This window comes from Salmo trutta, chromosome 37 (assembly GCF_901001165.1).
Source record: "Salmo trutta chromosome 37, fSalTru1.1, whole genome shotgun sequence".
NCBI classification, from domain to species: Eukaryota; Metazoa; Chordata; class Actinopteri; order Salmoniformes; family Salmonidae; genus Salmo; species Salmo trutta.
Window position 1 is genome coordinate 18,978,100 of NC_042993.1, and position 13,575 is coordinate 18,991,674.

A 13,575-nucleotide genomic window follows, 5' to 3' on the forward strand; every position below is an offset into this window, starting at 1 on the left:
AGGAACTAGACAGGACACAACAACACATGTACTGTTAGGGAGGTTTAGGACTGTCTGGAGGAACTAGACAGGACACAACAACACATGTACTGTTAGGGAGGTTTAGGACTGTCTGGAGGAACTAGACAGGACACAACAACACATGCACTATTAGGGAGGTTTTAGGACTGTCTGGAGGAACTAGACAGGACACAACAACACATGTACTATTAGGTAGGGTTTAGGACTGTCTGGAGGAACTAGACAGGACACAACAACACATGTACTGTTAGGGAGGTTTAGGACTGTCTGGAGGAACTAGACAGGACACAACAACACATGTACTATTAGGGAGGTTTAGGACTGTCTGGAGGAACTAGACAGGACACAACAACACATGTACTATTAGGGAGGTTTTAGGACTGTCTGGAGGAACTAGACAGGACACAACAACACATGTACTATTAGGGAGGTTTAGGACTGTCTGGAGGGACTAGACAGGACACAACAACACGTACTGTTAGGGAGGTTTAGGACTGTCTGGAGGAACTAGACAGGACACAACAACACATGTACTATTAGGGAGGTTTAGGACTGTCTGGAGGAACTAGACAGGACACAACAACACATGTACTGTTAGGGAGGTTTAGGACTGTCTGGAGGAACTAGACAGGACACAACAACACATGTACTGTTAGGGAGGTTTTAGGACTGTCTGGGACTGTTGCTTTTTCTTTTATTGAATAATTGTTTTATTGAGAGCTTTGGCCAGTTGAGTTGTTTTTCTGGTGGTTTTGGGGAGACTGAGAGGATGAGCGGTAAAGAGGAAGTTTTTGTTCTAATCGGTGCTCATTGTTCTATCCTGAGTGGTTCTGGTTGACAGGCATTTCACTGCTAGAGAACCCCAGTATGTATTTCCCTGGGGTGTGTGTGTGTGTGTGTGTGTGTGTGTGTGTGTGTGTGTGTGTGTGTGTGTGTGTGTGTGTGTGTGTGTGTGTGTGTGTGTGTTATCGTCCCTTCTATCAGGAACAGGAAAGTGACTCCTACAGAGGGAGACCCGCACCATTAATATCCTGGAATCTAATGAGCGCATACACACACACACACACAAACACACATTGACACATACACACACAAACACACATTGACACATACACAAACACACGTTGACACATACAGACACAGACATACAGAAGAGAAATGTTTTTATCCTCTCTCAATCTCCCATGTATCTCTACCTCTCTCTCTCTGTTATCCAGTCTCAGGGTAGATATTTGTGCGAAGGTGAGCGGTGTGGGGATCCCAGACTCTGTAGGTAAGTAGCTCTGACTGGGGATGAAGAGGGGGGAGGGAGAGGTTTATGTATAAGTTAGTGTTAGAGATGCTAACTATATGAATGTAGGAATGCATTGTTTCCACTGGCTAATGATGCTCTGTAGAATCTAAAAGTGATAAAGTAGACCATACACAGGGTTCCCTCCTGCACACCAGATGAGAATACACACACACTTCCGCACATGATGGGACCATATGGAACCCCTCCTCACTCTCTCCCTCCATCCCCCTCTCTCCTCCACCTCTCCCAGTCCTGAATGCAGAGCTGCAACTGGATTGGCTGAAAGGTGTGAGGGGCGGCGTAAAGAGAGTTCATTTCCTGGATTCCCATCAGCCCCAGCACACAGGGGTCCTAACTCTTGGCCACAGCCGTCCACACTCCTGCCTGAACTACACTGTCTACCTACGAGTAAGTCAAACACACTCCACTGCCAAATAATGGATTTGAGTTTTTTTTTAAATTGAGGCCTCCATCCTTGTTATGTTTGGACAAGATCCTCTCAAAATATCTGTCAACTCATCTGAACCTGTTTTTGGACCAGTTATTGTGTTATAGTGAACAAACTTTCTGTTACATGGTGTCTCCCCCCCACCCCCCTCTCTCTCTGTCACTCTCAGGGGGAGGATGAGTTTAGGGATAAATTGACTCCCATCTCATTGGCTCTGAACTACAGTTTAGCCCCTCCTCCTTCCAACCTGGACCTCCCCCCTGTCCTCAACCGCTACAGCAGTACCTTCCTGCAGGAAAAGGTGTGTGTGTGTGGGCTCTTCTCATCCAATCAAGACCACTTACAGCATATGAGTACCGTTAGACTAGACCTAAATCCCTCCCCATCCCTCTCCACATCGGTCTCTCCCTCTCTCCTTTATTTCTCAGGCGTATATTCTGCTGGACTGTGGGGAAGACAACGAGTGTATTCCAGACCTCCAGCTGTCTGCAAGCATGTAAGTATGTACTGTATCTAACATGTGTAGCATACACGTCAACATGAATCATTTACGGTCTCATTTAAATACAGTAGTTAAATAACCTTACTGATATAGGGGTGTGTTACACCTTGTGGTGTGTTGTGCCCTGCCCTGTCAAGTGAGGCATGTTGGGAAGATTCAGAAAAGTCCTTGTCAACCTGTAAACTTTCAACATATGTACATACTCACACTCACACACATTCATATACACACACACAAACAAAGGGTAGGACCGTGTTACAGCACGCAAGGAGAGACGTTTACTCTCTGATTGTTTACATTAGCAAGTGTGTAGAGAGGCCTGTGTGTGTGTGTGTGTGTGTGTGTGTGTGTGTGTGTGTGTGTGTGTGTGTGTGTGTGTGTGTGTGTGTGTGTGTGTGTGTGTGTGTCTGTGTGTGTGTGTGTGTGTGTGTGTGTTTTTCTACTGTTTCCATCTGTATGCTATCGCCATGGCAGCCCAACACAAACACCCTGTCATTCTCCGCTGACTGAGACACACACACACACACACACACACACACACACACACACACACTCCGACCGACCTCTACTGTATGACATAGTATTGACTTGTTTTTTCTTTCTCTCTCTCCTACACACACACAAACACAGGGACCGTACAGAGCTGGTGGTCGGGGATGACAACCTGGTCCTGTTGACCATAAACGCGGTTAACAAAGGAGAGGGGGCATATGAGACGGAGCTACACACACTCCTACCCCCTGAAGCTGATTACATAGGAGTGGAACGCAGGATAGAGGTGAAAACACGCATTCACACACACTACCATCCCCCACACTGACCCTAGCCCAGCTCAACTAGACCCTACAACCTTGCTGTCCTCTTTACCATTACATCCTGTTGACAATGTCAGGGTTGTTTCTCTAGAGGACTCTTGGTGTGAGAGAGAGAGAGAGAGATAGAGAGAGAGACAGAGAGAGAGAGAGAGAACTAAGATGGATGAGGTTGTTACTGTCAGAACATTCATCACTCGCTTCCTCTTCCACCCTCTCCCTTCCACCTCCTCTCTTCTTGCCTGCCCTCCTCTCCTCTTCAGTCTCTATCCAGGTTGAACTGTGAGTACAGGATGGTGAATGACTCCAGACTGGTGGTGTGTGACCTGGGGAACCCTATGGTTGCTGGAACAGAAGTAAGTCCAATATACACACACAATGAACACAAAAAAATACACACACGTACATGCACCCACACTGACCTCCCCCTTTACTTGGAAACAACCACTTCCTGTCCAAACAGGAAGCTGTCAATCAGATACAGTGGCACTGATTGATAGTTACCATGGTGATTGATCACCCAGATACCCCGTGCCCCACTGAGTCCCACACTCTGAAGCTGTCTGTGGGTTTTTCTGTGTGTGTTAATCCGTTCGCCCCTTGCATGACACATCCAGGAAGCACAGGCTTTGTTAAGTAAAGAGTGGTCCCTTCCGACATGTAACTCTACCCTGTGTTTCTGTAACTGCTCTGTCTGTCTGTGTGTGTGTGTGTTTGTGTGTGCATGTGTGTGTGTGTGTTTGTGTGTGTCTGTGTGTTTGTGTGTGTGTATACGTGGCTACGTGCATGCGTGTGTAAGTGTGTATGTTGTGAGCCTGAGAGCGGTATTTGTTAGCTCTAGAAGCGACACACAGCATTCTGATAAATCAATTATGTGATCAGATTTCACTTCTGGGGCGCGGCTTTAGAGGGCTCCAAGGGGTTGAGGAGTGTGTGTGTTTCTGTGCGTGTGTGTACACGTCAGCTCTCCTTCAGACCAGATGTTTCCCATACATACTTACCCTTGCCCCTTTGGACCTGTAGGAATTCATGAGCTTTTATATAATACACACACACACACACACACACACACACACACACGCTTATTAATCATGCAGCCGGAATAACGCTTGTAGACCATTTTGAACGTATCTTTTTCTCATTCTAATATTTGAGTCAAGCCTCTAAAATGCAGACTGTCTCGCCCTGTTTCTTTAAAACGGTCGTGTATTGTCAAAATGTTTTGTATTTTATTAGGATCCCCATTAGCTAGTGCTAAAGCAGCAGCTACTCTTCCTGGGGTCAACAAGCATAGCAGTGAAAACAGACACTTTATTTACATTTACATTTAAGTCATTTAGCAGACGCTCTTATCCACTTTATGGGTAACATCCCAGATGGCAGGGATGCCGGAAAATGTGTGGCAAGGCAGCATTTGCCGCAGCATTTGCCGCAGCACTTTTCAAGCACATTTGATTTAGTTTAATAAAATATATCTACGCAAAGTGTAAAAAAAAAAAGGTGCTGTTTTTTTGACCGATTTGCCTCATGATTTGTCACTCGCGCACAATTTTTTTGTCTTTCACACCGGAGTGCTGCTACAGGCTCTTTGTGTGTCTTGACCAATCAGATTAATGGAAAACGCAGGTTGCGCAGGCTGGCATAAAGCTCAAGGCACTCTCCACTTTCCTCTGGTATTTATTTAGCAAGCTGATAACACATCGCTCCCAACAGACACAAGCAAAAACTCTTACATAAATGGAGCAGCCTTTACACCTAAACATTAGCAAGCTGACATGATGTGTTGCATGGAAACAAGACAATTTTTCAGTCTGATCAACTGTAGAATACTAACAACAGCAGCTGCATAGTCTAGTCTACTATGGGCCCTGTTCCTCTGGCCAGGGTAAACGAAGCAGTAATGTTGTGTAGGCTATTTGTAGACCATTTGTTTGTGAAAAAATATGAATGCGATTACATTTGGTTTATATTTAAACTTGGGCTAACCAGGTTACCTAGACTTTTTCAACTCTTGGATTGAAAACGTCTAGGTAACCTGGTTAGCCCAAGTTTAAATATAAACACAATAATATAATATATAAACACAATAAAGCAAACTACATGATGCAAACCTGCATAAAGCAAGCTCACCCCTGTGTTTTATTGTCCAATCAGGTTTCTTTCTCAGTCTTTCTTTAAAATATAATTAATATGAACAAGTACAAGGTTGCTGCAGTTTGACAGGGTTTTCATCCTCCCCAAGGCCAGGAGTTTTTTAAAACCATGTGACCTGATTAGAAAAACTCTGGTCTCATCACAGCCCATATTAAACAGATGAATCACGTCATACCATATAAGGTCCAAAGTTTTACCTGGTTAGGTTACAAGATCAGGAAAAAGGAAGGACCTCAGAATTGTGTTTTCCGCTACACCACTCTGGAGCCTGTTGTGCCACCTCTGCCAGATGGTCAGCATGTATAATGTGAACAGAAACGGCCCCTGCAGAGAGCCCTGTGGAACACCATATATAGCCTTAGAGCCATCAGAGGTCTCACTGGCCAGAAAAACAAATAGATACCTGTCTGTTAGTTTGGTCGACAGCGTCAATCTCTTCTCTTTACATCAAGGAATGTGAGAACAGTCACAGAGCCACGGTTGATGGCTGGTCGATGCATTAGATCAGGTCGATGGCTGGTCGATGCATTAGATCAGGTCGATGGCTGGTCGATGCATTAGATCAGGTCGATGGCTGGTCGATGCATTAGATCAGGTTGATGGCTGGTCGATGCATTAGATCAGGTCGATGGTTGGTCGATGCATTAGATCAGGTCGATGCATTAGATCAGGTCGATGGCTGGTTGATGCATTAGAACAGGTCGATGGCTGATCGATGCATTAGAACAGGTCGATGGCTGATCGATGCATTAGAACAGGTCGATGGCTGGTCGATGCATTAGATCAGGTCGATGGCTGGTCGATTCATTAGATCAGGTCGATGGCTGGTCGATGCATTAGAACAGATCGATGGCTGGTCGATGCATTAGAACAGGTCGATGGCTGGTCGATGCATTAGATCAGGTCGATGGCTGGTCGATGCATTAGAACAGGTCGATGGCTGGTCGATGCATTAGATCAGGTCGATGGCTGGTCGATGCATTAGAACAGGTCGATGGCTGGTCGATGCATTAGAACAGGTCGATGGCTGGTCGATGCATTAGATCAGGTCAATGCATTAGATCAGGTCGATGGCTGGTCGATGCATTAGATCAGGTCGATGGCTGGTCGATGCATTAGAACAGGTCGATAGCTGGTCGATGCATTAGATCAGGTCGATGGCTGGTCGATGCATTAGATCAGGTCGATGACTGGTCGATGCATTAGAACAGGTCGATGGCTGGTCGATGCATTAGATCAGGTCGATAGCTGGTCGATGCATTAGATCAGGTCGATGGCTGGTCGATGCATTAGATCAGGTCGATGACTGGTCGATGCATTAGAACAGGTCGATGGCTGGTCGATGCATTAGATCAGGTCGATGGCTGGTCGATGCATTAGAACAGTTCGATGGCTGGTCGATGCATTAGAACAGATCGATGGCAGGTCGATGCATTAGAACAGGTCGATACATTAGATAATTTCCTTGACAAACGCTGTCTCTGTACTATGGTGGGTTTTACAGTAGATCCAGATTAGACAGTTTTATAGTGGTGGTGGCGCTGTTCAGAACATGGGAGAGAAGCGACAGGAAATACATGTTTTCCAGATTTGGGGAGAGAGATATATTTGGGTCACTCTGTCTGTCTCTCTCTCTTTCTCTCAGCCTGGGGACCTCAGTGATTTAGACCCATTTGGTCTTTCGTCATCTCTGTTGAGTTTTACTGTTTCTCTCTCTGATGTGCAAAAAAGTCTGACTGGAGTCCTAATGAGTTTCCACCCTCAGGCTTCTCCCTTGTAGTTTTAGCAAGTGTTTAAGAGTTTCCAGCATTGACTAGTGTCTGACCTGTTGTTCATGAGAACATTATTATACACACACACACACACACACACACACAAATGCAAGAAGCCATTATCATACTCATGGTTATGAACTAAGCCCTCCACATGGTGTGAGTTAAGCAAGGGTAGGGGGGGTTTAACTGGGGTCTAAAGACTAGAGGGAAAGGGATCTGGTCTGTCTCAGCCCACAGATCTGTACTGATCTTCCAACTGAGACACACGCACACACAATACAGATACGTAACCCAGATACACACACCATGACCAGGTCCTGGTTAGTTTTAACAAAGGGAGACTGTAACATGGGGTTAGAAGGCTGCTCGCTTTAACTGAACACTTACAGATGTCACTGACACAGACTTTGAATCGTCTCTTTCTGTCTCTGTCCCTCTCTCTCTGTCCTTCTCTCTTTGTCTCACTGTCTCTGTCTCCAGGTATCTGTAGGTTTAAGGTTTGCTGTCCAAAGGCTGGATGATGCCGGTCCTCACATTGACTTTGACCTACAGATCCACAGGTGACAGACACACGCAAACACGTGCAAATACACACACACACACACACACACTGCTGAAGAGCTGTGACACACATAACTGTAAAAAGGAACCTCTGTCAGAATTCTGAGGATTTCTGTGGCTTTCCCAAACAAAGAGCGTCGAGACAGATGGCCGGAGGGAAACAGACGAGACAAAACATTGACTGTTCACCTCGCCACAAACACACGCTCACTCACTCATTTACTCACACACGCACACATGCACACACACCATACATCGTCAGGCCATGGTGCAGACTCTACATCCAAACATCTTTACTGACTCATGTGTGTCTCTTATCTTACAGTTCAAACAAAGACAACTCCAAGAGCAACCCAGTCAGTCTGTCTCTCTCCATCTCTGCCAGAGCTCAGCTAGACCTGAGGGGGTGAGTGATACATCTCTGTTCTGGTTGATCTTTTCTCTAACCCTGTGACATTAGAATATCTTTGCTGTGTTTGAAGCACTTTGTTGTCATACAGTGTATCTCTTTGTCTCGTGCCATGTAGGTGAGACAGGCTCATTTAGTTTGCTGTTTTTCTATTTCTCAGTGTGGTTGTGTCTGTGTATGTTTCTATGAATAGATGTCTGCTAATCATGCACACATGAGCCAGTGCTAGTGCTCCTTCGTCACACACACGCTTGCACACACATACACACACGCAAGTACACACGTTTGATTTACTATCCTTGTGGGGAACAAGACATTGATTCCCCTTCAAACTCCTTTTTTCCCTAACCGTTAACCTAACCCTAACCTTAACGCTAAGCTTTAACCCCTAAACCTAAACCTGACCCTAACCCTAATTCTAACCCTAATTCTAACCCTAACTCCCAAGCCTAAAATAGCTTTTTTCCTTGTGGGTTCTGACGAAATGTCCCCACTTGTCCGAATGTTCCTTGTTTTACTATCCCCCCACACACAAACACACTTCAAAGCCTGGACCCCAGAGTGACTTGGCTGGGTCTAAGGCAGTTGTACACACAAACAGACAGTGATCCGTGGGGGGCTGTGGGTGTGGGGGGCGGGAGGTTAAGGTCCAACCGGCGTTGGGTAAGTTGTGTTTGGCAGTGGAGTGGCGAGTGGCTTGGTGTTCACCCCCCAAGTTGTCCTGGATGTTGTATATCATTTGCTCTCCATATCATTTGTTCTCATACTCTCTCTGTGCTCTTTCTTTCTCTATCGCTCCTCGTTTTCTTTCTTTCTCTCGCTCTGCCTCTCTCTCTCCCTTTCCAGGGTGTGTCATCCCTCTCAGGTGGTTCTTCCGTTTCCTCACTGGGAGCCCAAAGAGAAGCCGGTCAAAGAGGATGACGTAGGACCCCAGGTCACACACATCTACGAGGTACATACACACACAGTAAAAGCAGTATACCTGTAAGTGCTGGCTGCTGTCTGATCAAAGGCCTCCTGAACAGTGGTAATTACGGTGAGGGAAAAAAATATTTGATCCCCTGCTGATTTTGTACATTTGCCCACAGACAAAGAAATGATCAGTCTATAATTTTAACGGTAGGTTTATTTGAACAGTGAGAGACAGAATAACAACAAAAAAATCCAGAAAAACGCATGTCAAAAATGTTATAAATTGATTTGCATTTTAATGAGGGAAATAAGTATTTGACCCCCTCTGCAAAACATGACTTAGTACTTGGTGGCAAAACCCTTGTTGGCAATCAGAGGTCAGATGTTTCTTGTAGTTGGCCACCAGGTTTGCACACATGTCAGGAGGGATTTTGTCCCACTCCAAGTCATTAAGGTTTCGAGGCTGACGTTTGGCAATTCGAACCTTCGGCTCCCTCCACAGATTTTCTATGGGATTAAGGTCTGGAGACTGGCTAGGCCACTCCAGGACCTTAATGTGCTTCTTCTTGAGCCACTCCTTTGTTGCCTTGGCCGTGTGTGTTGGGTCATTGTCATGCTGGAATACCCATTTTCAATGCCCTGGCTGAGGGAAGGAAGTTCTCACCCAAGATTTGACGGTACATGGCCCCGTCCATCGTCCCTTTGATGCGGTGAAGTTGTCCTGTCCCCTTAGCAGAAAAACACCCCCAAAGCATAATGTTTCCACCTCCATGTTTGACGGTGGGGATGGTGTTCTTGGGGTCATAGGCAGCATTCCTCCTCCTCCTCCAAACACGGCGAGTTGAGTTGATGCCAAAGAGCTCCATTTTGACCACAACACTTTCACCCAGTTGTCCTCTGAATCATTCAGATGTTCATTGGCAACACTTAAACAACATAATGTAACTCCAAGTCAATCACACTTCTGTGAAATCAAACTGTCCACTTAGGAAGCAACACTGATTGACAATAAATGTCACATGCTGTTGTGCAAATGGAATAGACAACAGGTGGAAATTATAGGCAATTAGCAAGACACCCCCAATAAAGGAGTGGTTCAGCAGGTGGTGACCACAGACCACTTCTCAGTTCCTATGCTTCCTGGCTGATGTTTTGGTCACTTTTGAATGCTGGCGGTGCTTTCACTCTAGTGGTAGCATGAGACGGAGTCTACAACCCACACAAGTGGCTCAGGTAGTGCAGCTCATCCAGGATGGCACATCAATGCGAGCTGTGGCAAGAAGGTTTGCTGTGTCTGTCAGTGTAGTGTCCAGAGCATGGAGGCGCTACCAGGAAACAGGCCAGTACATCAGGAGACGTGGAGGAGGCCGTAGGAGGGCAACAACCCAGCAGCAGGACCGCTACCTCCACCTTTGTGCAAGGAGGAGCAGGAGGAGCACTGCCAGAGCCCTGCAAAATGACCTCCAGCAGGCCACAAATGTGCATGTGTCCTCTCAAACGGTCAGAAACAGACTCCATGAGGGTGGAATGAGGGCCCGACGTCCACAGGTGGGGGTTGTGCTTACAGCCCAACACCGTGCATGACGTTTGGCATTTGCCAGAGAACACCACAATTGGCAAATTCGCAACTGGCGCCCTGTGCTCTTCACAGATGAAAGCAGGTTCACACTGAGCACATGTGACAGACGTGACAGAGTCTGGAGACGCCGTGGAGAACGTTCTGCTGCCTGCAACATCCTCCAGCATGACCGGTTTGGCGGTGGGTCAGTCATGGTGTGGGGTGGCATTTCCATGTGCTCGCCAGAGGTAGCCTGACTGCCATTAGGTACCGAGATGAGATCTTCAGACCCCTTGTGAGACCATATGCTGGTGCGGTTGGCCCTGGGTTCCTCCTAATGCAAGACAATGCTAGACCTCATGTGGCTGGAGTGTGTCAGCAGTTCCTGCAAGAGGAAGGCATTGATGCTATGGACTGGCCCGCCCGTTCCCCAGACCTGAATCCAATTGAGCACATCTGGGACATCATGTCTCGCTCCATCCACCAACGCCACGTTGCACCACAGACTGTCCAGGAGTTGGCGGATGCTTTAGTCCAGGTCTGGGAGGAGATCCCTCAGGAGACCATCCGCCACCTCACCAGGAGCATGCCCAGGCATTGTAGGGAGGTCATACAGGCACGTGGAGGCCACACACACTACTGAGCCTCATTTTGACTTGTTTTAAGGACATTACATCAAAGTTGGATCAGCCTGTAGTGTGGTTTTCCACTTTAATTTTGAGTGACTCCAAATCCAGACCTCCATGGGTTGATAAATTGGATTTCCATTGATTATTTTTGTGTGATTTTGTTGTCAGCACATTTAACTATGTAAAGAAAAAAGTATTTAATAAGATTAATTCATTCATTCAGATCTAGGATGTGTTATTTTAGTGTTCCCTTTATTTTTTTGAGGAGTGTATATGTGCTTTCTTGAGCAGGGGGACCTTGCGGGCGCTGCAGGATTTCAGTCCTTCACGGCGTAGTGTTACCAATTGTTTTCTTGGTGACTATGGTCCCAGCTGCCATGAGATCATTGACAAGATCCTCCCGTGTAGTTCTGGGCTGATTCCTCACCGTTCTCATGATCATTGCAACTCCACGAGGTGAGATCTTGCATGGAGCCCCAGGCCGAGGGAGATTGACAGTTCTTTTGTGTTTCTTCCATTTGCAAATAATCGCACCAACTGTTGTCACCTTCTCACCAAGCTGCTTGGCGATGGTCTTGTAGCCCATTCCAGCCTTGTGTAGGTCTACAGTCTTGTCCCTGACATCCTTGGAGAGCTCTTTGGTCTTGGCCATGGTGGAGAGTTTGGAATCTGATTGATTGATTGCTTCTGTGGACAGGTGTCTTTTATACAGGTAACAAACTGAGATTAGGAGCACTCCCTTTAAGAGTGTGCTCCTAATCTCAGCTCGTTACCTGTATAAAAGACACCTGGGAGCCAGAAATCTTTCTGATTGAGAGGGGGTCAAATACTTATTTCCCTCATTAAAATGCAAATCAATTTATAACATTTTTGACATGCGTTTTTCTGGATTTTTTGTTGTTATTCTGTCTCTCACTGTTCAAATAAACCTACCATTAAAATTATAGACTGATCCTTTCTTTGTCAGTGGGCAAACGTACAAAATCAGCAGGGGATCAAATACTTTTTACCCTCACTGTACTGTCATAAAGGAAGAGAGAAAGAGAGAGCAGGGTGGAGAGATAAGAGGGGGATCAGACATACACTCCCGTTCAAAAGTTTGGGGTCACTTAGAAATGTCCTTGTTTTTGAAAGAAAAACACATTTTTGTCCATTTAAAATAACATCTAATTGATCAGAAATACAGTGTAGAGATTGTTAATGTTGTAAATGACTATTGTAGCTGGAAATAGCAGATTTTTTCATGGAATATCTACATAGGCGTACAGAGGCCCATTATCAGCAATGTTCCAATGGCACGTTATGTTAGCTAATCCAAGTTTATCATGAAGATCTGGTATAACGCTGTGTACTACTCCCTTCACAGAACAGCACAAACTGGCTCTTCAGTTTCTTGGCATGGAATAGCCTTCATTTCTCAGAACAAGAATAGACTGACGAGTTTCAGAAGAAAGTTCTTTGTTTCTGGCAATTTTGAGCCTGTAATCTAACCCACAAATGCTGATGCTCCAGATACTCAGCTAGTCTAAAGGACAGTTTTATTGCTTCTTTAATTAGCACAACAGTTTTCAGCTGTGCTAACATAATTGCAAAAGGGTTTTCTAATGATCAATTAGCCTTTTAAAATGATAAACTTGGATTAGCTAACACAACGTGCCATTGGAACACAGAAGTGATGGTTGCTGATAATGGGCCTCTGTACGCCTATGTAGATATCTATAAAAAAAATCTGCCATTTCCAGCTACAATAGTCATTTACAACATTAACAATGTCTACACTGTATTTCTGATCAATGATGTTATTTTAATGGACAAAAAATGTGCTTTTCTTTCAGAAACAAGGACATTTCTAAGTGACCCAAACTTTTGAACAGTAGTGTGTGTGTGTGTGTGTGTGTGTGTGTGTGTGTGTGTGTGTGTGTGTGTGTTGAAGATGCAGTGAAGAGGGACATCTGCTGGATGTTTGCAGGGTTTGGGGCTGCAGTGCTCCTGTCCTGCAGTCTGTCCAGCTGGTTATAGTTAGGTCGGCCAGAGTTTCTCTGTCAGAGAATTCCTGCCTGGAGCACTGGGACCATGTCCTGTTTGGGTGACTCACCATCACCACCCTCAGAATGAATGAGTGTGTGGAAAGAGGCTAAGCTGAGTGGCTTCGTGCTCTCATACTCTCTCTTCCTTCTCTCTACTCCCCTCCCCCTCCCTCCCTCTCTACTCCCCCCTTTCTCTTCCTCTCATCTCTGTGTCTCCTTTCCCTCTTACTCTCTCAGCTCCATAACTCAGGTCCCAGTAGTATCCGGGAGGCGGAGCTCCAGGTGGGCTGGCCCTCTCGTTTCCGTGACGAACACCTGCTCTACGCTCTGGAGGTTCTAACGGAAGGACCAATCAGCTGCCGGAGCAACACCAGCCTCAACCTCCTGGGCCTACAGGTAACACAATAACACCTCCTGCTGAGACTGGACACTGGACACTGTACTCATGCACTAATGTTCTGTATTTATTAACC

At 45.9% G+C, this 13,575-nt stretch overlaps 1 protein-coding gene across 1 annotated transcript in view; it reads left to right on the plus strand.

Moving 5' to 3' along the window:
* The window catches only part of LOC115176728 (integrin alpha-8-like), a 71,266-nt gene that overhangs the window by 43,131 nt on the left and 14,560 nt on the right, over positions 1-13,575 (plus strand). Inside the window, exons 16-25 of the mRNA XM_029736956.1 lie at positions 1,239-1,294; positions 1,566-1,723; positions 1,933-2,064; positions 2,192-2,259; positions 2,896-3,043; positions 3,341-3,433; positions 7,487-7,566; positions 7,893-7,973; positions 8,823-8,928; positions 13,340-13,498. Coding sequence (XP_029592816.1) covers positions 1,239-1,294; positions 1,566-1,723; positions 1,933-2,064; positions 2,192-2,259; positions 2,896-3,043; positions 3,341-3,433; positions 7,487-7,566; positions 7,893-7,973; positions 8,823-8,928; positions 13,340-13,498 — 1,081 coding nt within the window. The remainder of the gene's footprint in view (positions 1-1,238; positions 1,295-1,565; positions 1,724-1,932; positions 2,065-2,191; positions 2,260-2,895; positions 3,044-3,340; positions 3,434-7,486; positions 7,567-7,892; positions 7,974-8,822; positions 8,929-13,339; positions 13,499-13,575) is intronic.